Source organism: Microtus oregoni, unplaced genomic scaffold (assembly GCF_018167655.1).
Source record: "Microtus oregoni isolate MIOR12 unplaced genomic scaffold, Mior012 000001F_ref0000356, whole genome shotgun sequence".
Classification (NCBI taxonomy): domain Eukaryota; kingdom Metazoa; phylum Chordata; class Mammalia; order Rodentia; family Cricetidae; genus Microtus; species Microtus oregoni.
In genome coordinates, this window is record NW_024543060.1 from 68411237 (window position 1) to 68436300 (window position 25064).

General features: G+C 39.8%; 1 protein-coding gene across 1 annotated transcript in view; it reads left to right on the forward strand.

Moving 5' to 3' along the window:
• Rab21 (RAB21, member RAS oncogene family) overlaps positions 1-16779 on the forward strand; it is a 39101-nt gene extending 22322 nt beyond the window's left edge. Inside the window, exons 2-7 of the mRNA XM_041668615.1 lie at positions 180-239; positions 938-1045; positions 2194-2257; positions 8854-8908; positions 9646-9734; positions 13634-16779. Coding sequence (XP_041524549.1) covers positions 180-239; positions 938-1045; positions 2194-2257; positions 8854-8908; positions 9646-9734; positions 13634-13776 — 519 coding nt within the window. The 3' untranslated portion in view covers positions 13777-16779. The remainder of the gene's footprint in view (positions 1-179; positions 240-937; positions 1046-2193; positions 2258-8853; positions 8909-9645; positions 9735-13633) is intronic.
• The last annotated feature ends 8285 nt before the right edge of the window (positions 16780-25064 follow it).

Here is a 25064-nt window from a genome sequence, read left to right on the forward strand (position 1 = left end):
TGCATAATATTTTGTCTTTAATGAAAATAATAGTTGGCCATACATTAAAAATTGAATGATTGCCTTTGCTGTCAGGCAATCTAAGTTGACATGAGGATGACTCGTTCATTAATGTAGAGTTAGGGTGAAGGACATTATTTTATATAAAACATTTTTAACATATACTTCTCTTATTTTAGGCATCTTTCTTAACAAAGAAGTTAAATATTGGTGGGAAAAGAGTAAACCTTGCCATATGGGTAAGTATTCAGAAATATTATTTTTGTTTGTTTTGAGACAGGGTCTTACTATGTCACTCTGGTTGTCCTGAATTCACTCTGTAGACCATGCTGACCCCAAATTCACAGAGATCCTCCTACCCCCGCCTCTTGAATGCTGAATTAAAGGTGCATCACTATGCTTGGCTTCAGAAATACTCTAATTAACTGACTGGAGGAACAGGAATTTGGACTTCAGAGTTTGTTTTTTAAAAGTAAATAAATAAGCTAGTTAGCCAAAGCCATTTCCTTAATTAAAAAGTTCCTAAAATCTAGTTAAGAATTATATTTGGAATGTAGCTTTCTATCTACATATTGCTGCTATAATTTTTTCATTTGCAGCAAGGATAGAGTTGATGGGGCAGCCTGCTAGGAGTAGCTAGTAGTCCTGATGTGTGCCCTCTTCTAACATTCCCGAGATCCTCAGTGTAGGCAGGGACTGTTCCCACTGCTTTAACCATGCAGCACTGAGCTGCTGTTTTAGTGGGGACAGGAGGTCTCAGGAGCAGCATCATATGACGTTTAAACATTAGGGTATTCTTTAACGTGTTTTGTTTCTTTTAGTTTGGAGTTATCTGTGACTTTATGACCTCCATTCCAATAATTAAAAGTTCACTGTAGTTAAAATAGCAGCCATGTGCTTTTTTCTTTTGATCTAATAAGCATTTATTCTTTATTAGGATACAGCAGGTCAAGAGAGATTCCATGCATTGGGTCCAATTTACTACCGCGATTCTAACGGAGCTATTTTAGTTTACGATATAACGGATGAAGATTCTTTTCAGAAGGTATTTTTTCATAGATGACTTAATTAGAAGAACCACACTGGTTTTATATTTGTTTGTTTTTGATCTCTATTAATATGTCTGCGTCCACCAGTGACTAGTTTTTAAACAGTAAAGCATACATAAATAAGCATAATTGGTGACCATTATTTACCAAAATATTTAGTTCATATTGAAGATATACATTTACCGTTCTATCATCTATTTCTCATGTGAAATCAACTAAATTGAGCTGTACTGAGAGAATTGTGGTTTATTATAAGATAAAAATAATTACCTTTGCTTTTATAATAATTAATAGTTCTGCATTCTTGTAGAGAATAACAGTGTAGAACACTCATTTTATAGATCCAGATGCACAGTAAATGCTCACCCCAAAATAATGAAATTTTTCTAACTTACAAATGTGCATTGTTTTATGGAGGGTATATATGTTTCATGAGACTTGATTACATATAAATTAAATTTTACTGTAAAAATTGAAAGCAGGTGTCCTGGTTTGTTCCTTATCATGCTGTCTGAGTATAATCCCATTATTGTATTACAATATCTAAAAGATTAGTATCAGTAATTCCAGTTTCTATTCAGCTGTGTCCAGGGCTGAGCTTCTTCCTTAGTGGGCAATTATCTTATACTAGACATTTGCACCATGGATGACAAAAATCTCGAGACTGTGGGAGAGTGATGCTGCCTTCTCTTGGTAGAGGCCAGGAACTTCACTACACAGTCACATAATCAGACACAACCAGCCTCATAGCAAAGGGATATTTCAGCCACAATGTCAGTGCCAACTGAAAACTTTTATTGGATAATAAATAGTGAACATTTATTTTGCAATGCACACTTTTTTAGTACCCTTACACTTATTTTTCTCCTTAAGTCTTTAACAAAAAGGTGTCTAATAGGAATCAATTGGGGCTTGATCAAAAATGCTATGGTCATACCTTTCTAAATCCGAAGTGACTCTGTTACAAGTATCTTAATACCAGATCTGTACTTGACAAAGTTTGGTTCTGGCAAATAGCTTTGCTTGGATGTCTGAAAAATATGTAAAAATTTGTAGTCAGAGGTATGTTTTTGTATACCCATGGGCTTTAGGTGTACTAACTCCAGCAGGATTTGTTGTCATGTTTACTCTTTTGTGTACACAGGTAAAAAACTGGGTCAAAGAGCTAAGGAAAATGTTGGGAAATGAAATCTGTTTGTGTATAGTTGGTAAGTATTGGTCCTTTCTCTCCTGGTTAAAGACAAAATAAACAAATAATTTTTTTTTTAAAGAGATAGCAGGAAGCCGGGCGATGGTGGCGCATGCCTTTAATCCCAGCACTCGGGAGGCAGAGGCAGGCGGATCTCTGTGAGTTTGAGACCAGCCTGGTCTACAAGAGCTAGTTCCAGGACAGGCTCCAAACCACAGAGAAACCCTGTCTCGAAAAACCAAAAAAAAAAAAAAAAAAAAAATAGCAGGACCAAAGAATTATGACATTTTAGTGTTTCTCTTTTAGACTTGGGGTTGACTTTTCCAGCAGACTTAAGCGCTACATTTCAAGGGATACCCCTAGGACCTAGTGAGGGTCCCAGGCTTGCTTCATCATTTACCTTTTCACCAGAAGTTTTAGCTCTTTAAAAAAAGAAAAGGAAGAGTATAAGAACTGCTTTAAGTGAGCCAGTTCTTGTGTGTCCACTTAATTGTACACATTTTTTTAAATTGAGAACAGACTGACTTCAAGAACATAGGTAGTTCATGATTCTGGAATAGTAAATAAAAGACCTCTAAGACCAGTCTTAGACTTTATTTTATTTTTATTTTTTTTTAAATATTTATTTATTTACTTATTTATTATGTATACAATATTCTGTCTGTGTGTATGCCTGCAGGCCAGAGGAGGGCACTAGACCCCATTACAGATGGTTGTGAGCCACCATGTGGTTGCTGGGAATTGAACTCAGAACCTTTGGAAGAGCAGGCAATGCTCTTAACCTCTGAGCCATCTCTCCAGCCCCCAGTCTTAGACTTTAGACTTTCTCTTCGGGTCCCTTTTTAAAAAAATATTTCTCTAATTTAACAGTTACTGAGTGGGGAGCATATATTAGAAATAGTGATGCGTATGTAGTCGGCACCATTATAAAACCCTTATAACCCTGAGGGCTTTACAGCGAAGTGGGGTCCTGGACATTACAGGGGAATCGCAGGGAAGCAGGGTCCTGGACACTACAGGGGAATCGCAGGGAAGTGGGGTCCTGGACATTATAGGAGAATCCCAGGGAAGTGGGGTCCTGGACACTACAGAGGAATCCCAGGGAAGTGGGGTCCTGGACACTACAGAGGAATCCCAGGGAAGTGGGGTCCTGGACACTACAGAGGAATCCCAGGGAAGTGGGGTCCTGGTCATTACAGGGGAATCGCAGGGAAGTGGGGTCCTGGACATTATAGGAAAATCCCAGGGAAGAGGGGTCCTTGTCATTACAGGGGAATCGCAGGGAAGTGGGGTCCTGGACATTACAGGGGAATTGCAGGGAAGTGGGGTCCTGGATATGTACTTACCTGGCATCAAACAGCTGCCAAAGATGATGCTGGCTTTTGCTTTTGTGGCTCATAATAATAAGACTGAGCTTGGAGAAACCAGAATAGTTTGTTTTTGTAGTTTTTCTTACTTTTTTTTTTCGTGTGTGTGTAAGTGGCCAGACCAGGCATGGTGGCAAAAAACCTTTATTTCTTAACTTTTTATTTTTAAAAATGTCTGTTGATGGGCATTTGGCTGCATGTATGTCCGTGCACCATATGCTTGCCTGGCATCCATGAAGTAAAGCCAAACTTTTTTTTTAAGATTTATTTACTATGCATACAATGTTCTGTTAACATATATTCACCAGAAGAGACACCAGATCTCATTACAGATGGTTGTGAGCCACCATGTGGTTGCTGGGAATTGAACTCAGGACCTCTGGAAGAGCAGCCAGTGCTCTTAACCTCTGAGCCACCTCTCCAGCCCCCCCGCATCCATGAAGTAAGAACACGTTTTCAGACCCCATAGAACTAGAGCTACAGGTGGTTGTGAGCCATCACGTGGCTGTTGGAAAGTGAACACAAGTTCTCTGGAAGAAGAGCAAGTGCTCTTAACCACTGAGTTATCTCTCCAACTCTGAAGCCAGGATAATTTAGTGGAGGATAAAAGCGGTGGTTATTTTGGAAATTGAAGCAATGGAGTGATCTGCATGGGAAAATACTACTCTTAGCCCCAGGAATTTATTCATAACTGGAATTTACCATTCATACATATTATTACCTTTAGATGGGTAACTGTATGGTCTCCTACCAAAGTATGAGTTCTAGGGAAGAGAGAAGAGAAATGATTTGCTCCTTCTTATTTTACATTTGAGGAATTAGTCAAGCAGGGATCCGTGAGACAGGAACACTAGAGTAATAGATCACATAGGAATTTGAGGACAAAGTTTTAGCTAGTTGTTAATGAGATTTGTATGGCTTTGTGTAGCACAAGGGGTCACTCTAACACAGTAGGTAAGTAACTGAAGATTAATTTTTTTATGATATTTTGTTATCTTTCTGAAGAGCAGAATTATTTATATATATATGGAAAGTTAAAGAAGTTGAGTAATCTTTATATAACACAGTTTATTAATGGGGAGCATGAGATACAAGTTTTTCTATCTCCTGGCAAGTTTGACATGAAATTTAGAACAATTTTAAGAACTCATTTACCTTATTCCTGCATTTTCTTGTCCTTAGGATGACCTGGAGAGTGTGGAAGAGTTAAGAAGGGGGTCAGGAGGGTTACTTCCTCCAGGTGTATTAGATCAGATGTTCGTGGACTAGGTGTTAGTTAACTCCGCGGATGTGTTCCAGCGGTTTCTTGTTTTAGTCTAGGACACGCTGTCCTTGCGGCACTATGTCTGACCTGACACAGTGGAAGAATCCCACCTACACCATCTCATGACTCTTCGCGAAGACTTCCGCTGTGTTCTTCCTGTTGGCCTCCTCTTAATCGCTGTAACCTATGCTTACTGTTTAGGCTTTTTGAGACTAAGTCTAGCTGTATAGCCCAGGCTTGCCTTGAACTTAGCACGATCCTCTGTCTTGGTCTCCTGACAGCCAGCATCGCAGGTGTGCACCTCCACTTTTTAAGAGAACTGTTTGTTTTCAAGTTTGTGTCTGCTTTAAAGGCTAGCATATCCTGTAGTGAGGTTCACTGTGGTGCTCTCCTGTGTGCATGCCATTGTACTGTGTTCTATTTATCCCTCTCCCTTATGGCTTTACCCACCCTGCCCCTGGTGGTCATGTCCTTGCTGCTGTCCCACATACAGGTAGTCCCCTCTCGCACTTTTATGTCATATGTAGTTACTTTCTCATTTGTCTCCTTAGCCTCTAACTTGAGATCTTCTTTCACGTTCATTGTCTTTTAATTCTGTTTTATTGTTCTGTCTATTTGGGGTTCTAAATACTAATTGAATTTGGAAGTCCATTTCGTAAGATTTTTGAAATTTTCTTCTGTAATGTTATTAGTGAATTCCTCCATTCTGCTAAAAGTATAGTAGAGAGAGAAAGTGTGTGTTGTGGAGAGTGGAGGATATGGAGCAGACAGTGGTGGGGCAGTATTGCCAATAATGATAAATAATGAGCCTAAATAGATGGCTTGTACAGAAGGGAATAGAAAAGCTTTAGAAGTGTAGCAAAAGTGCTGCTTATGATGTAATAAAGAGAGGACCTTTTTAAATAGTACTTAACGGCTTTTGCTAATGGCCTCTGACCTGTGGGCACCTGCACACACACCCACATTAGTATATGTACATATACTAATACAGGCACACACATTATGAATAATAAATAATTAAATCTTTTTAAAAGATATAATAAAGCCAGGTAGTGTTGGTGCAGCACTCGGGAGGCAGAAGCAGGTGAATCTTTGAGTTTGAGGCCAGCCTAGTCTACAGAGCAAGTGCCAGGATAAAGCTCCAAAGCTACAGAGAAACCTGTCTCAAAAAAATAAAACAAAAAAAATAATAATAAAAAGAGAAAGGTATGAACAGATAAGTATTGGAACAGCTTCTTTCTTGATTTTCAAAAAGTAAAGAATTCCACTTATGTAGGGAGGAGGGGCTTGAGCTTGCGGGCTCTCACCTCTCCTCCTGTTTGTGCTGCTGTTGAGCCTGCACATTACAAGTGTCTGACATTCACTGGTGCCGGTGCCAACCAGCCTAGTCTCTTTGTATGATGGCCCTCAGCTAGCAACACTTGGCTTTGCATTCTGAGGGTTGGTCAGGAGCTCTTGGCTCTCTAGCACACAGTTCCCAGGGCGGCTCTCCTAGCTCAGGGTTGTCCCCCAAGTGTGTGGAGATCATAGGAAGCAACCACATCACTCAAATGTGCAAAGTCTGAGGACCTGTGAATCCATTCTTAAGAACCACTGCCCTGCTGGCAGGATGCAGCTGTGGGTGTCAGCAGCCCAGTGGAGCTTCATTGATCAGAGTATAGCAGTAGCTGAGGATGGATGACTCCGGAGGCTGCTCTACTTCACCACTCTTACGCTAGGGCCCGTCATACTGCCAGGTTATTCTCGGTACATGAGATGGATTCTGTCAACTTTTCTTCCTGGCATGGGCCTCCTGCCTTGGGTACTGGTCAGCATCTGACCCTTTTTTCTGCATTGCCTTCTAGGGCTCCCTTGCTGTGGGATCATTGCAAATTAAATTAGCTCCTCTATCTTGTATCTTGTGGTTGTTGCCCATTCTCAGGGTACCTCATTATCAGACAGGTTCTCTCAAAATGATGTCTGACCCTTGCCCTCTGAGTCATGCATTGTGACAATGAGGTATTTCTCCACTGCTGTTTGCTCTTCCAGAGGAATCACAGGCTCACTGTACTTCACAACTGTTCTTGAGGTGTTCAAGGGCTGCTAGCTCGTCATGAGGTACAATGTTAGACTCCCAGGAATACAGGAGTTATAGGGATTATAGTCCTAAACGTGCCCAGCTCAAGGCTTCCATATTTTAACAGTCAAGTCAACTCATGGCTTCTTTTATGTAGATTATAGCTAACAAAACCTTTATCTTCTTTTTAGAAGTATTGTTCAGTCATGCTTTCCCAATTTTTTTCTAATATAATGAAATTATTTAAATATGTGTGTGTGTGTGTGTGTGTAAAACATAAAGCACACACTTATGTAGAGAGAGACAGAAAGACAAAGACACTCATTATGTAGGTTTGGCTAGCCTGGACCTCAGAGATCTGTCTCCCTCTGCCTTCTGAGTTCTGGGATTAAAGGTATATGCCACTACATCTGGCTAGATTTGTTTTTATTATTTTTAATTCTGTGTATGTTGGGGGCAAGTATTATGTACATGTGAGTGCAGGTACCCATGAAGGCCCCAGGCTCTTCCCTTCCTGGAGGTAGAATTACAGTTAGTTGTGAACCTACGTGGGGGCAAGAAGTGAACTCAGGTCCTCTGGAAGAGCAATGTGTCCTCTTCACCACTGAGCCATCTCTCCACTGTAATGAAGTGTTATAGGAGACACCTGACACCCGGTGGTGCTACTTGTATTTATAGGATAAATGGCTTGCTGTATCTGGTTACTGTTCAGTATACTGGCTATAATATTTGATTGAATTTTATTGGCAGACCACAATGTAGAAAGTGAAATTAATGTAGTACTCGCAGCTGAGTATATCTGTTCAGAGAATAGGACTCAAAGCTGAGTCAGTTGGAGCTCACTGACTTTAATATTTACCCTCTCACACTCTCATCCATGGGCAATGCGGACAGATAGCTTGTTGCAGCTACCAGCTATTAAGAGCTCAGGTTTTTTGAGATCTTCAGTATATAGCACCTCGTGACTTGCATTTCTTTTTGATGAACACTTCATCTTTCATTGGGTGCTTTGCTCATTACTTTATAAGGTTTATTTATTCTGTCTAAAAGTTAAAATGGAAGAAATGGAACCATTTGATTAAAGCATGCTTCCTTCTGCTGCCTCCCGCCTCCATCTGTTTGTTGTTTCTCTGACCTTTACTCTGTATCCACCCAGGTCATCTTAACTTCTGTCCAGTACTCAATAAGGATCTGTTTGCTTCTCAGAAAAATCTTAGCGTAGCTCCATTGTTTAAGAAAGACTAAACTTATTTTCAGTAATTTCAAATCTATGTGACATGTATATATTAAGTTCTGAAAGGTCACTAAAATTGTTTTATAAACAATGTACTTAATCTCTGGTGGAGGGATACTTAAAAATTCATACATTAAAATTTTTTCCTTTAACTAGTTCAGGTCATCAAGGAAGAGTACCCTTTTAGTGCCCAAGATGCAAACTTGATATATTTTAGTAAATCAAGAGTTATAGTTAATTAATGATTGGTTTAAAGTTGATTGGGGAATAAAGAATTTTAAATTGGGAGTATGGGGGGAAGAGGGGAAGATGGACGAGGAGAAGGGAGGAAGGAAGGGAAGTGGGGAAAATGTACAGCTCAATTAAAAACAAGTATATAAAAAAAGGGGAAAATGTCTATATACCTTAATAAAACATCATTGTACTTCCTAATGAATCTTAGCCCCTGCTGTCCCTGTATTCAAGAGCAGTGCCCTTCTCCTTGGAAGAGAGCAGGCTGCCCTGTTGCAGGCGGTGAGACACAGGCCTGATGGTCATGAACAGCTCTCACATCTTTGTGATTGAGACATTTAGAAATCTGAGGGGAATTCTTGTCATTTTTTCAAATAATTAGTTACAATTATATATTTATTACTGTCTAATTGTATTAAAAATAAATCATTATTAAGATCAGTGTTTCCTTCCTTCACATTAGGTAATAAAATAGACTTGGAAAAGGAGAGACACGTTTCCATCCAAGAAGCAGAGTCGTAAGTGTCATGCTTCCCCCCCCCCCCCCCCCCCCCCCCCCCCCGCGTTCCCATTGCTCCCCAGCAGCGCCACCTGCTTCCTGTGGGCTTTGACAGTTAGCTTTGACCCCTCAGGGTGTGCACCAAACTCTCACAGTCTGCCTTGGTGGACTGAACTCTTGTTCTCGGGAAGCGTATTTGTACGGTGAGATGCTGAACATCTGGCAAGAGCAGATAGTCCTCTCTCCATTTCTCTTTTGATTTCACTGAAATTGAAAGGCTGGTGTGAGAACAGGCTATCAAGATTAAATGGTTGGAGGCCACAAAAACCAAGTATTTCAGTTCCAGATGACTGTATCAACATTTTTTATGTTCTGTTTTTTTCCCCCTAATTTGGTTCAATATATAGAGAAATTAAATACCTAAATAATCTTAACGTAACAAAAATTGGTTAAGTTAGTAAATCAATAAAGGTAAACTTAGGGCTGGAGAGATGGCTCAGCGGTTAAGAGCACTGCCTGCTCTTCCAAAGGTCCTGAGTTCAATTCCCAGCAACCACATGGTGGCTCACAACCATCTGTAATGAGGTCTGGTGCCCTCTTCTGGCCTGCAGGCACACACACAAACTGAATATTGTATACATAATAAGTAAATAAATATTTAAAAAAAAAATAAAGGTAAACTTAGTCACTAAAATTGCAGTTGCAGAAAGCTTCAAGGGCTTCATGTCAGTGACTGATATTTTTTTCTTTTTTAAGGTATGCAGATTCTGTGGGAGCAAAACATTATCATACTTCCGCTAAACAAAACAAAGGAATCGAGGAGCTCTTCCTTGACCTCTGTAAAAGTATGTATGCTGTCTAAAGTATGTTTACAAGTGGCTTTTACAAACAGCTATTAATGTTTCTAGCCAGGAGTTGTGGCACACACCTTTAATCCCAGCACCCTAAAGGCTGGGGCAGGTGGATCTGAGTTTGAGGTTAGCCTGATCCAGACCCTGACTCCAAAAAAAAAAAAATATTGTTAATTTTTCTGGAGTGATATTTTGCCCATTTCAGCAATGAAAGCAGGAATTTTTTTTAGACCTATCTGTACTATTTTTACTTGGTATTTGTGTGGTTCGTGTTTTAAAATCTTAGGTATTTTTATCTGTTTTAAGCAATAAACTAATGGTTTTGAAATCATTGTTTGATGTCTGCTAACTGTATTTAAAATGTGTGTGTGATTAGTTTTTAAAAAGCAGCAGACTATGTGTATTAAAACACACGGAAGCGGCTGAAGCAATAGTTAGCTGTGACAACCTGAGTTTGATTCCCAGCACCCACAGCAGTGGCAGCATGTGTTTATGAGCCCACCCCCACCCCATACTGTGGAGTTGGGTCCCTGGGGCTCATTGACCAGCTAGCTTAAGCAACTCAGCAAGCTCAAAACCTGGTGAAAACCTTTCTCAAAGGATAAAGTGGGTGACATCTAAGGTGGATCTCTGTTCTACATACCCATTTTTTTTTAAATGAAAAAAAGGAACCCATATTTAACAGCCATAACAATTTGTTGGAGTGGGTGGACCATATTTGGATCTTGATTAACAGATTAGTGAAGAAAAACATTTTTGAAGACAATCAGTACATGAATGTGCACTGAATTTTGTTATTAAAACATAAAGGTTAGTCTTTTTAGGTGTCATTATAAATGTTTAAGCATTAGAAAATTCTATTTTAGAGGTGCATATTAAAGTAATCCATGAATAAAATGTGTCTGGAGCTTGATTCAAAACAGCAGTAGAGACAATTAGAATGTGGGTAAAATGAGGGGATGGGTTTTTGCTAGGCTCCTTTTCTCTATTTTTATATGTTTGAAGGTTTCATGTTAAAAGGTTTTCTTAGAAAAGAAAAACAAGTTTCTTTTTAAGTGCAACCTGACGTTCGTTTCTCATGTTACCACTACAATGCTTACATTTAGGAGAATGTTAGTCTGTGGGATAATAGTGAGTGATTGTCAAACTGCAGTCTTTAAATTTGTGGGCCTCATTTTCTTGAGGATTTGATGAAACTGGTTTTTGGCTCTAGAAAAAAAATATGTGTACACAAACTTTGGGGTAAATTTTACTTGAGACTCTGAAGTCATTCATAATTCCTCTAGAATAAAAGGTCTCTACTAGTCAGCAGCTTTAGCATCGCTTGAGATTACCAGAAATGCAGCTTCCATTCCCAAACCTACTGAATCAAATGTCTGGAGGGGGCACAGTCTGTAAGAAGCCTTCCGTATGATTCTGATGTGTACTAGGTCTGAGTGCCAGCGCAGTGTATAACCGTTGCTGTGAGGGTCTGTGCAAAACACACTTTGGTGTAGTTGGCTATGGCCTGAAGTTCACGTTTCAGCTCATACTTCAAATAAAAGGTTTCAGATAAGTCTCATGCCTTAAGATATTTATTCTCCATATATTCATTTTAAAATCCTCTAACATGGATACTAATATAAATCCATTTCATACATTCTAAAACATACCTAGAAATGGAAAACTTGAAAGGCTGACTAAATAAGGAGAAGCAGGGTTCTGTACTATGTCACTTCCTCTCACTGCAGTGTCTGGCTCACCCCAGCTTGAGAGTGTTCTTCACGACCCGTGCCCTGCACAGACTTTTGGGCACTTACTGTTTTAAAGACTTGCCCACTCTTCTTCCTTCATCTTGTTGATTAAGTATTCTGCAGAAGTTCTTGTGTCAGTGTCTTGAATTTTCATTCTTGTAAACTTTTTCTCAAAAAGGAGACATTTTACTTTTCAATAAAGTTCAATTTGTCAGTTTTTCTTTGTTTCTTATGAATGTGTGTTTTCTTTTATAAGAAATCTCTGTCTAAGCCAACAATCACAAAAATTCCTCCCTCTCCCCCTCTGTCCCCTTGTGTGAGATAGAGCTTCATGTAGTGAGCTCTGTGTAGCAGAGACTGTCTTTGAACTCCTCATCCTCCTGTTGGCAGCCCCCAAATAATAGGATTACAGGCACATGCTCCCAGCGCCCAGCTGTTCACTGTCAGGACTCATGTGAGTTTTGATGTGTTGTGTTGTTTTGTTTTGTTTCTTGTCATGTAACTCTGACTGGCCTGGACACACAGAAATCTACCTGAGTGCTGGAATTGAAGGCATTTACCACTACACCTAATTCGTGTAGTTTTATACTACTTACCATGCACATGAATGTCTCTCTCTCTCTCTTTCTCTTGCATGTATACATTTGTTTATATAAGTTACTTCAACTGTGAAGCTCCTGCATCTTTTTATTTGTTTTAAGATTCATTTTTGTGTGTGTCTATGTGTGCCAAAAGAGACCAGAAGAGGGCAGTGGATGCCCTCTCTCCTGCCGTTCTCCACCCTTGTCTTTGTAGTTAGGAGTTTCTCTTTGAACCAAAAACTACATTTTCTTGGTTAGGGTAGAAACCAGCTAAGAAACAGTAAGTCCCAGCTATCCTCCTGTCTCTGTCCCCATGCAAATCAGTAGACTTCTTTTGGAAAACCTAACTCCTTATGTGGGAGCTGGGATCCAAGCACCATGTCTTTATGGTTTTGGAACACTCTTAACTGCTGAACCCCTCTCCACCCCTTAAGTTCTTTGTACTCTTTCAAAAACCATTTGGTTTAGTATATGTATTATTTTTAATTATACACATGTTTAAGTGTATGTCTGTGTGTGGATATGTGCACATGAGTGTTGGAGGAAACCAGAGGAGCTTCCAGATGTAGGACCTGGTTCTTCTACAAGAGCAGTGTGCTCTGTTAACCACTGAGCCGTCTCTCCATCCCCTCAAGTACCATTTTTTAAAAAATATTTATTATGTATACAATATTCTTCTTGCATGTATGCCTGAAGAAGGCCAGAAGAAGGTGCCAGACCTCATTATAGATGGTTGTGAGCCACCATGTGGTTGCTGGGAATTGAACTCAGGACCTTTGGAAGAGCAGGCAATGCTCTTAACTGCTGAGCTATCTCTCCAGCCCTACCATTTTCTTAAAGAAGTCCTGTGCTCCAAATTTAATCTCTTGTGCTAAGAATAACTTGAACTTTAGCCTGTTTCTGATTTGTTTGAAAAATCTCGAGATAATACTTAGAGTACACAGTGTGTCATGCAAACAGTAAAACGGTGTTATGTTTTTTTCTATTGCTTGCTTTGTGGCCGTTATAGCACCAGGTGTTATACCTTCTGCATTCTAGGTCTTAAAATTTGTCTTGACACACACTAAGACAATGGGGATGTTCTATTGGGATCTCACCAAGGCCAGCTGGCCTAGGTCTGAAAAAACATGGGATAAATCCGGACTAGCTGAACATAGCGGACAATGAGGAATACTGAGAATTCAAGAACAATTGCAGTGGGTTTTTGATCCTACTGCACGTACTGGCTTTGTGGGAGCCTAGGCAGTTTGAATGCTCACCTTACGAGACCTGGATAGAGGTGGGCAGTCCTTGGGCTTCCCACAGGTCAGGGAACCCTGATTGCTCTTCGAGCAGATGAGGGAGGGGGACTTGATCGGGGGAGGGGGAGGGAAATGGGAAGCGGTTGTGGGGACGAGGCAGAAATCCTTAATAAATAAATAAATTTAAAAAAGAAAAAAAAATTTGTCTTGAGAGTTGACACAGAATTCACCGTGTCTGTTGACTGAAACTCATAACTAGTTATCGCAGCAGAGTAATGGCCTTGCAGAGAGGGAAAACTCCAAAGACTGGTGTACTCATGTTTGCTTTCTGCTTTCAGGAATGATAGAAACAGCGCAAGTGGACGAGAGAGCTAAAGGCAACGGCGCTAGTCAAGGTGGGGCTGCTAGGCGAGGTGTGCAGATCATCGACGATGAACCTCAAGCTCAGAGCGGTAGTGGAGGGTGCTGTTCTTCTGGATAGCTGCTCACACCTATGAAACTCAAAACAAAATGGAACTGTGGATCATTGCCCTGAACATGAAGACTGCCATATTCCAAGTCACATCATTTTACCAATGGAGTTATAGAATTAACAGTATTTTAAATTACGTTTATAACACTGCAGAGACCTTAAGTGCTAAACTTAGTGGAGTTTGTGACCAGAGAATTGGCATTTTCTACAAATGTTAACAAAGCAATTACCAATGGCCTTTTTACATATTTTTTCTTTAATGAGGAATAATATGCATGTAGAAAAGACCTACTTAAAGGCTTCATTTATATTCTTTTAAATCAGATCTTTATTTAATAACTTATATATGATGTTGGAATGGTATACATTTTTGCAGTCCTTTGTATTTTGTGGTAGTTTGAATTGTATCACTTCTAAACAGCATACTGTTTTTGTTTTTGTTTTTGATTAGCAGATACCTGAAGTTCTATTTTTGCAGGGTTTGCACAGGCCCCTAACTGTCTACTACTTTGATATAATCTATAAACATCCTGTATGCTGAGCTGGTAAAATACATTGTAAATTACATATTAAATATTTTATCTGCTTTTACAAGCGCAAGGTGCAAAAGTATATACAATTGTCTTATTGGAGACTGTAAAGTGAATTACCCGTTGGTGATAATACCTAAGCTTTTTGACGCTGTTATAACGATCATCACCCTCCTTCACTTGTCTTAATGCGAAAGTGGTGTGTTTAAATTTATACATACTTTACTTGAATTATTACTGTTGTCACTTTTTCTTTTTTTCTTTTCCTTTTTTTTTTTTGCCTCTCTACATCCCAGCGATCAAAAAGCAGCATTTGCCTTTTTAGTATTATTATTATTAAACAAGGTTTCTCCTGCCAATTTTGTTTTAGAACAGTTACCTTAGAAGGATTTGAGTGGAGCTTGCCAAGTTTCACTTCTGTGACAACTTGAGTGTTTTATAGGGCTTTCCCTGAGATGGGTTCACTGGCCTCAGCAGAGGGGTCCCAGGTAGTAGCACTGACCAAGGCTTATTTATATAGCATGTTGAGTGGTGATTGATGCTCCCAAGGCAGCACTTCTGGATCCCTTAGGATGTTTTAGTGGTCATTGCTTGTCAAAAAAGAATATAGAAGGCTGTATTTCATTTTATAAGAATTATTTTGAGTTTTTATGGGAAGAAGCATTTTATAGTACAGTTACAGCAGTGCTGGTAAGATTTATTATAAAATCATATTCTTGTTTATTTTATAATTAGTCCTACATTGGATTTTTATTTTTTTATTTTTTATTTTTTTTAGCATTGGACTGAAATTTGTTCATTTAAAAAAAATCAGGCACTGCTCACAGGAGAAACAGATTGTGGACATTAACATAAATTGTTCTTGTTCTAATATATCTATTTTCCCATTTCTGTCTTGCTTGGAAAACTAGTAAATGTTGTGTGTAAGATAAGATGGAATGGTCCCTGGATTTACTTTTTCTAGGATTAGAATATAGTAACACAGTTAGTAAGCATTTCTGAAAATACAAGGAGGTGATGGTCACTAAGCAAATACTACCATATTCTTAGGACTAGCTTAAATCTAGACTGAAAGTTGAATGACTTGACACCTTACCATCTAGATAATAGGAACTTAACTTAGCATTGTGTTCTTTGAGCCCTCTGTTTAGATTATTTACTTATCCCCCTTGCCAGATTTCAATCACTGACTCTTTGCTATGTGCCTGAAGACGGTCAGAATGGAAAGAGTCAAGAGAGTGAGCTGCAGCTGTGTCCCATTGCAGGCCGATTGTGCTGTGCCATCCCTGGGTTCCTGTGGAGTTGTGTTTATGCAGGGGCAGAAGGGGCAGCAGAAACCATGAGTCATTGGAGGATTTGTCCCTATGCGCTGGCTTTTTTAAGAGTAAAGACTGCTGCCAATCCTACTGTTGTAGATAGGAAATACACTTCCTCGTTGGAATAGAATACTGTTTTTTAAACTAGAGATGGAATTAAACTAAGTTAAACTTGATCGTTGGAGACCTGTGCTTGAGTTTTTCACTCTTAATTCCATACAGGAGCCTCTGCTCTGGAGTTACAGGTAATTATTGCTGGGGTAGAAACTATCCTCTGTATTGTCCTTTGCCACCTTACACGCTTCATTCTCTCTTTAAGCCTGTGATCCATGCTAATTCAGTAACAAAGATAGGAAATACAGTATACCTGCTGTGCTCGGAAGCATGCAAGAGCCTAAGTGGAATGAGCAAAAAGAAGAGTAGAAAGATCAGTCAGCTGCATTTGCACATAAGGGAAAGAGAGCGATGGCAGGCTGAGACTAGCAAGGATTCCCTGGCACTGTCTTCTCCCCATTCTATCTGTGTGCCTCGCCTAATAATTGTGCTACTAGGAAAAGGCACAAGGCACTGTGTGGTATATATTGAAAGTAGATGCTAGATGGGATTGATTCTCCACAAGTGGATACATGTCACATAACCTAAAGTTAGTTTAAGACAGTCATTAATTTCATTAAGTATGCAGTCACTATTTCTGTAATGAGTAGCTTGCTGCTTGTTTTGCTTTATGATTATGGAAGGATGTGTTTAAAAATGTATTCTGCAACAGTTGGGGATAAGCAGTAATCTGAAAAGAAATGAGTACCATCTTGTTATGAAATATACATGCTTGTTGTTTCATGGGTCTCCTAAGAATACCTTAAGATTATGATTATTACTGTATTGAAATCTTTTTTTTTTTTTTAGATATTAGCTCTGAATTATTAGTCCCCCCCCTTGGTGTTAGAGAGCAATGATATTTCTTTTTTTCTCTCTTTTTCTTTTTTGTTTTCTAGAAATAAAAGGTAAAGTTGAGGAACTAGAAGAAGATAGAAGTGACATATACATTAAACTATCTGACCCAACAATGTTTATCATCACTTTGACAAATACATTTCTTTTGTCATCAAATACTTTCTAGACAAGGCAAGATACACATTATGTGCCAAATAATTAGAACATTTAAACGAGTGTGATACTATTTATTTCTTTTAGCATATAGTTTATACTTTTCTGTTTTATAAGTGCTATCAGTCTTCTACACCATGGATCCTTAATAATTATTGGAAGATAATTGGAGGTAGCATTTGCAAAGGTAAACTATATTATCTCTTGACATGGTTTGATTTGTTCCTTTAACTTCCAAATTATCTTTTGATGTCCTTGTGACCATTTTGAATCTTGAGACTCTCCAGGAAAAGGTGTAGATAGTAGTGACTAATAGGAAGCTTGCAGTTATGTATTAAGAGACTTTATGTACTTTCCTAAAATACAAAATGCATTGCCCAGGTTTTCATAATTAAAGCTGCTACTCACTGAGTTACATGTGCTTGGCTTCATCACAGGCTACTATGATGCTGTAGTTCATTAATATCTATTACAGAGTAATACATTTGTGGCAACTCATAGGCTACTGTGTTGCTATAGTTCATTAACATCTGTTACAGAGTAATACATTTGTGGCAACTCATCATAGGCTACTATGTTGCTATTGTCTTTAACACCTGTGACAGTGTTAGGACCACTCATCATAGGCTACTATGTTGCTGTTATCTTTAACACCTGTGACAGTATTAGGACCACTCCTCATAGGCTACTATGTTGCTGTTGTTCTTTAACACCTGTAACAGAGAATTAGGACCACTCATCATAGGCTACTATGTTGCTGTTGTTCTTTAACACCTGTAACAGAGAATTAGGACCACTCATCATAGGCTACTATGTTAGTATTGTGCTTAAAACCTGTGACAGAGTAATATATTTTGTAGTATGAACTAAAGTTCATGCTATATTTATGTCTTGGCTTTGATGGCCTTTCTCTTTTCAAAAAAACTAGTTAATTTTAGTTTTGAGCACAGTTTTTCTAATTGCATTTTAGCACTATAATATTGAAGGAAAAAAGGCTGGCTGTAAACTTGCTATGTAGCTGAGGATGGCCTTGAATTCCTCCTGATCCTCCTGCCTCGACCTCTTTAGTGCTGTGCACCACGCAGTCCGTCTGTGTGGTGCCAGGGAATCAAACCTGGAGTTCTGTGTGTGCTAGGCCGACACTTCAACTGAGCTTCATCCCTAGCCCCCAAATTGAGTTCTTTAAAGAGCGTCCTGTTTCGAGCAGAAATGCTTCTCATCTAAACGGACACCCTTCCATTCAGTAGACCCTGAGCACTACTTTTGCTTACCCAGGATGTTGTGTATCGTCTTTGCCAAGACTGCAACTTAATGCTGTGCCTCACACCTTTTAAACTTCTCTCACAACTTTCGCATTTCTTTACCTATTTTGTGTATGTGTGTATGGACACCTGGGAGCCACAGCACATGTGTGGGAGTCAGTTCTCTCTTCCCACCATGGGGTTCTAGGGATCAAAGGTGGTCAGGCATTTATTTGCTGAGCAGCCATGCCAAGTATCTTGACGTCTTTGAAGTTTGCTTTTGAAATGACTATGGGCGTTTGGCTTGCATGTATGCATTCACGTCTGGTATCCATGCAGGTCAAAAGGGGGTCAGATCTTTTGGAATGGGGGTTAGAAGTGGTTACGAGCCATCATATGGGTTCTGGGTCCTTCACAAGAATGGCCGCTCTGGGTTGTATGGTACCCTTCCAAAGACCTTCATCCCTTAAATGCTACAAGTCAGAAGGTTGTGGTTGACTTTTTAAATGGTTTTTATTTCCAGATTACCCTTTCTCTTGGTTTTGGTATTTCTGGCAACTGTGTCATTTCTTTTTGAAGTACTAAGCTGATGTACTTTACTTCATTTGAACCGGGGAAGAACAATGGATGGTAAGGAATAGGATAAAAGAACAAAGTTGGAAAAGATAAACTCATTCTTGATGAAGCTGATTTTGCTAGTGAGCTATTTTACGGAAACTATCAATGTACTATTAGAAATGTAAGCATTCCTGTTTTTTTTTTTAAAAAAAAACCTTATTTATTTTATTTTTAATATTTATTTATTATGTATACAACATTCTGTCTGTGTGTATGCCTGCAGTCCAGAAGAGGGCACCAGACCCCAATGCAGATGGTTGTGAGCCACCATGTGGTTGCTGGGAATTGAACTCAGGACCTTTGGAAGAGCAGGCAATGCTCTTAACCACTGAGCCATCTCTCCAGCCCCCAGCATTCCTGATCTTATATTTAGTTGTGCAGATAAACATTTTAAGGGAACAAAAGCAGAGCTAATGTGGAAGGACCCTGATACCCGCTCCCAGACGGTAACCACTGCTGGTTAGTATAGACTAGTACCTTTTCCTTATATATTTGCATGCATATTTATTCACATAAACAGTCTTAGGGAGTTTAGATTTTTATGTACATTATATTTTATTACACATATTTTGCAACTTTTTTCTCTTACCAGTGTGCCTAGGAACTCTGAGAGTAAATAATGTTTTCATTTTTTTCTTTCTTTTTCTTCGAGACAGGGTTTCTCTGAAGCTTTGGTGCCTGTTCCGGAACTAGCTCTTGTAGACCAGGCTGGCCTCGAACTCCCAGAGATCCGCCTGCCTCTGTTTCACAAGTGCTGGGATTAAAGGCATGCGCCACCACCGCCCGGCATGTTTTCATTTTTCAAAATTACTTATTTTTAGGTGTATGGGGATGTTGCCTACATGTAGGTCTGCACCACATGAATGCCTGGTGCTGCCAGAAGAGGGCTTTGTACCTCCTGGGACTGGAGTTGTCGGTGGTTATGAACCTCCACGTAGGGGCTCAGAATTGAACCCCAGTCCTCTGGAAGTGAGGACTTAACCACTGAGCCATCTTGCCAGCCCTCATTTTCTCCCACATCCCTTCGGGTGTTTGTTTACTTTTTTTTTTTTTAAATAGCTTCTGACTCCATAAAAGCTTCCCCAAAAGAATCTTGTCAATGAGGTGACTCTCACTGGTATATAATGTGAATGCAATGACTCCTCAGTATCTCCCTTAAGCGTGTGAACCTGGAAAACTAGGAACTGCCTTCAGTGCACTTGCAGCTCATCACTGTGTGCCTAGGGTTTGCTTGAAATATGGTCGTGGTGATATTTTGTTTGTGTTCTAACAAAGCTTGCCTGAAGATCAGTGAAGCAGAGCAGCCAACCGTTAGTTCTTACCTCTAAAAAACATCCTCAGACTGAATGTCCCACTTTATTATATTTCCCTCTCTGCCCAGCCATATCCTTTCCTGTCTCCACATCCCTAGTCCTGGGATTAAAGGCCTGTGACTCCCAAGTACTGGGATTAAAGATGTGAGTCACCACCACCTGGCTCTGATTCTCTTTTAGGTTGCTTTGGTTTTGTGTAGCCCAGGATAACCTTGAACTCACAGACACCTGTCTGCTTCAGCCTTCTGAGTGCTGGGATTAAAAGTGTGTGCCTGGCTTCTATGGTGGCTTGTTCCTCACTCTGATCATTAGGCAAGTTTTATTTGTTAGATCACAAACAAAATATCACCAATATGGTTTTATTGGAAGGAGCATAAAGGGAAAGTATAGATGATGGGAAAAGAGTAGAGGGTAAAAAAACAAGAGTTTGATTCTTATTACTCATGTAATGGGACTTCATGCTACCCCAAATTTCAACTTGTATTGTCCTGTACCTTAAAGTAAAGGACAAATGCTCCCCCAAGATTTTCCTTTTCCACTATCCCCACTTACCTCTTAGAAGTAGTTGACAGTTTGGTTTGTTTGTCTCACCTACCAAATTGTGTCCTTAAGCTTATATTGAGTGTGGTTTCTACCCTGCATCCAGTTCCATCCTCACCCCACTGCCCAAGGACAAAGTCATGCTTTTGAAAGAAAATTACCAGTGGTGACATTATGGAAGTTGAAGTTTGCTTACCCAGTTCTCAGAATGTTTATGTAAAGCAGATTTTTAAATAAGTATCCTGAGAAAATGAAGTCAGACTTGGTGTCATTTTCAGCAGAAACCAGGGATGGGGGTGGAGAAGAGGAGAGTTGTCTTCGAGATTTCTACCTGTGTCAGTCTGGGCCAGGCTTGCTTTTCCTTCCTGGGGAGTGCGCCATTGTCTCCTGGTCACTTGGCAGGTACTTCTTGCATTTTCAAGGCTGTTGTTCACACAAGTGTCCGACACAACGGGTGTGCTGGAGAATGAGCAAGTGTATTGTTTTAGTGGAAATTCCACGAGCAAGTAGTGTGTGCTAGTGACTATTTCCTTGTAAATTGTAAAGATGTTTAAAGATCCAGCTCATCTGACTTCTGTCCCTTTCATTTGAATGCCTGTCCTGTTTGTAGTGTACATACAACAAGGGGATCAGGCGATCAAAGTGCTTTTCTTTCTAGCAGTTATAGATGAGAAGTAGGAACCATTGTTGGCGATCTGAGATATACAAGTATGTCTGTGGATATGAGATCATCCGTGCACCCGTAGTCGCATTCTGTGTGATGAAAATGTACTGACTTTGGGGGGATAGTAGTAAATGGAATGATAAGTAAATCATGTTGAGGTAAAGATAGACAGGTTTTTGTTTGTTTTTAAATAAGGTCTCTGTAGTCAGAGTTGTATTCAGACCTGTGACCCCTGCCTAAATGCTGGGGTTATAGGTGTATACCCCGACACTCAGCTCTGGGAAGAATGTCAAAGTCCTCCAGATAACACCCACTCAAGACAGATTAAAATAAAGTATATTTTCTAGACTCAAGAGGGTGGTTATCCTCAGTTCAAATTGCATTTCTGAATGCTGTCATTGCGGTAAGGAAACAAGTAGCTTTTGCTTGTTTGAATAACGGTTTTATTTTAAGTTTATGGGTTCTTTTTAAACCTAGAAGAAACAACTTAAACAACATAGCCAGGCATAGTAGCACACACACGTAATCCCAGCAGGAGGAGGGAAGACTGCCGTTAGTCCGGGAGCGGCCAGTCTCAAAGGACAAAGTGGGCTTATGTGGGTGGAGAAAAACGTGGTTCAGTTGAGTGCTTGCTTAACAGACACAAAGCCCTGGGTTTGATCCCCAATGTCATTCAGACTAGGCATGGGGGCACACATCTGTAATCCCAGCACACCTGAGGTGGAGGCAGGAGGATGAGAGTTTTTGTATTGTGTGCAAGTGTGCACATGTCTATATGTGCACACCATACTGCCCATGCGGAGATCAGAAGGTGACCTGCAGGAGTCGGTTCTCTCCATTCCTTGTGTGAGTATTGGGATTGGACTCAGTCATCAGGTTTGGCAGCAAGTGGCATCACCCACGGAATTATCTTGCCAGCCAGGATTAGAATTTCAAAGTCATTTTTTGCTGTTTAGTGTTCAAGGCCAACTTTGGACTGCATGAGACTAGTCTCAACAACAAAAGCAATCTTGGCAGGTTTTTTTGTTTGTTTCTTTGTTTTGCTTTTTTGTTTCCATTTTTTTTGTTTGTTTTGGTTTGATTTTTCCAGACAGGGTTTCTCTGTGTAGTTTTGGATTTTGTTTTCTATTTTAAGAGATGTTTCTTTGTTATTACTGCACAGTAACACAGAAAACAACAATCCAATCCTGAGTCCAGTAAGCCTTTTGCAGATTGCAACCTGAGAGAGGTTCTGTATTTCTAATTGTATTTTTAAAATGTGGATGTATTTCTTTCCTACCTGAGACTGAAGGTATAGGTTAAAAATAGCTTAACAAATCCTTGGGCATTTTTTTTTTCTTTTGGTTTTTGAGATAGGGTTTCTATGTCTAACAGTCTTGGCTGTCCTGGAACTTGCTTTGTAGACCAGCCTGGCCTGGAACTCACTGAGATCCATCTGCCTCTGTCTCCCAGGTGCTGGGATTAAAGGCATGCACCACCACCACCCAGTCAAATCCTTGGATTTTTCTGTTTTGGGGTTTTTGTTTTTGTTTTGTTTTTTGGGTTTTGTTTTTTGAGACGAGGTTTTCCCCCAGGCTGACCTTGAATTCTTTCACAGGGTTTCACCTACCTCTGCCTCCCGAGTGCTGGGATTAAAGGCATGTACCACCACACCACCGCCCTGCCTTCTGTTCATTTTTTAAAAATATTTATTTATTTATTTATTTATTTATTTATTTATTTATTATGTATACAATATTCTGTGTGTATGTCTGCAGTCCAGAAGAGGGCACCAGACCTCATTCCAGATGATTGTGAGCCACCATGTGGTTGCCGGGAATTGAACTCAGGACCTTTGGAAGAGCAGGCAATGCTCTTAACCACTGAGCCATCTTTCCAGCCCTGTTCATTTTTTTAAAATTATTTTTGTGTCTATGAATGTTTACATGTGTGTGGATACATGTGGGTGGGTATGTGGAGGCCTGAGGTTGACATCAGGTACTTCCATGATAACTCCTCACACGACAGATTATTTCACTTACCCAGAACTTAACCCATTCAGCACCTTATATATTATATATATTTAAATATATATGAATATATTATATTTAACTTTATTATACTTTAATATAAAAAATACCCCTAAGGAGTTGGGGAAAATAGCTCCTTAAAATAGTGCATAAAATACTTGCCAGAAGAATGCAAGTGATTGCTTTTTGGGGGATGAACCTCAGTAAAATAGTTGTTTTATGTTTTTTTTTTTTTAAATGCTTTCTAGGAGGTAGTTACTGAGAAGAAGTCATCTTCATTCTTACTAATGACAGAAGATGAATGACTGTAATGATCCCATCACGAAAGTGGGAACTTTGGAAGACTTGTAGCTATCTCCTGGGCTAGGAAGTGTTTCGTCTTGTCAAAGGCTGTACTACAACTCTGTTTCGAGGCCATAATCCTCTTTTACAACCTGAATATGTTCCTTAACTGGAAAATCGGTGTGGATAGTTCCTCAGCTTTAGAAGATTTTATCCAGAAGTAAAGGTACAATATTTTTGAAGGACGTGACTTTACTGAAAGCTGTCGTTTAAAGCACTGGTGAAGGACACAGACCAAGTTCTAAGCTAAGGAAGGTTAGAAGATTAGTTTATCTTTGATAAGATGCCTAAGGCTGGCTTTTATTGTGTTTTGTTTTGTTTTGTTTTTATTTGGGTTTTGGCTGTATAGCAAGCTTGAGGCCAGTGCCAGGTGTGAGCTACATCTTCTCAGGTTGTCTCAGACCCTCTCCCCCAAGCATTACAGTCTGCTGTCCCTGCTTTTGGTTACTCTTCAGAACTTGGTACCTGCTGTACACACTTGAGTGATAAACATGGAGAAGTCAAGCTGGTACTCACCTGGAATCTTCATCTTTATTAACTAGCTTTCACAGTGCTGGAATGTTCTGTGCATGTACCAGCGGAGAAAACCCAGTGAGCTACATAATGAGTGCCCTGGCAAGATGTGTCCATGGTACAATGATGGCACAAATGACATGGGAATAGCCAACTGCATTCTGGTTAGATTTAAAGCCTGCTACACAAGGTCGAACTCATGCCCAGCACTGTTAACTACCTACGACCTGTGGCCAGCTAAGTCATAAGAGAACACAATACTATTTTCCTGCTAAAAAGACATATGTGAATTGGCCCTATGTAGTAGTAGTGCTGTTTCCTTTTTTGATATAGGATCTCTCACTTTGTAGCCCTGGCTGGCCTGGAACTCATTATCTACTCATTATCATTAGCTAGCTTTGAGCTCACAGAGTTCTTTCTGCCTCTGCCTCCCAAGACATTAAAGGTGTGTGCCATCATGCCTAGCCTCCCCGCTAAGTTTTTTATGCCCACAGACTAGTTCATCTCTCAGTTCACATCAGAGAAGCTTCTTTTTGTAGTAGAACGATGGATACAAAGATCCACAACTGGTCAGTGGTGGCAAGTAACAAACTGCAGTACTCAGCCAGCTCATCTATAATTTGATGCTCCTTTATAGGATATTTAATGCAAATCATAATACACATAAAGTCAAATGAACTGCTAAAACATTTCAATGTACAGACAGAGAAATGCTCAAAAGAGCCTCAGGTTAAACAGAACCGGCAAGAAAACACGCTGAGCAGAAAAATCACATTGAGTCGTAATCTGGGATACCGAACGCCGGATACTGAATGTTGTGGGTAGACCCGTGCTTTAAATAAACGATTGAGACTTATGCTACTTGTTTCGCTTCAGAACTGTATTGAAGATTGTGGAACATCAGCTGGAACTCCAAATTTCTTATCTGCCTGGGGTGGGATGGTTTTAATCTTTTAAATCGGTGCCTTTGGAAATGTATGTCTCCTTTGAGGGGGACTTGATTGGGGGAGGGGGAGGGAAATGGGAGGCGGTGGCGGGGAAGAGACAGAAATCTTTAATAAATAAATAAATTAAAAAAAAAAAAGAGTTGAGTCTTCGCCTTTCCTT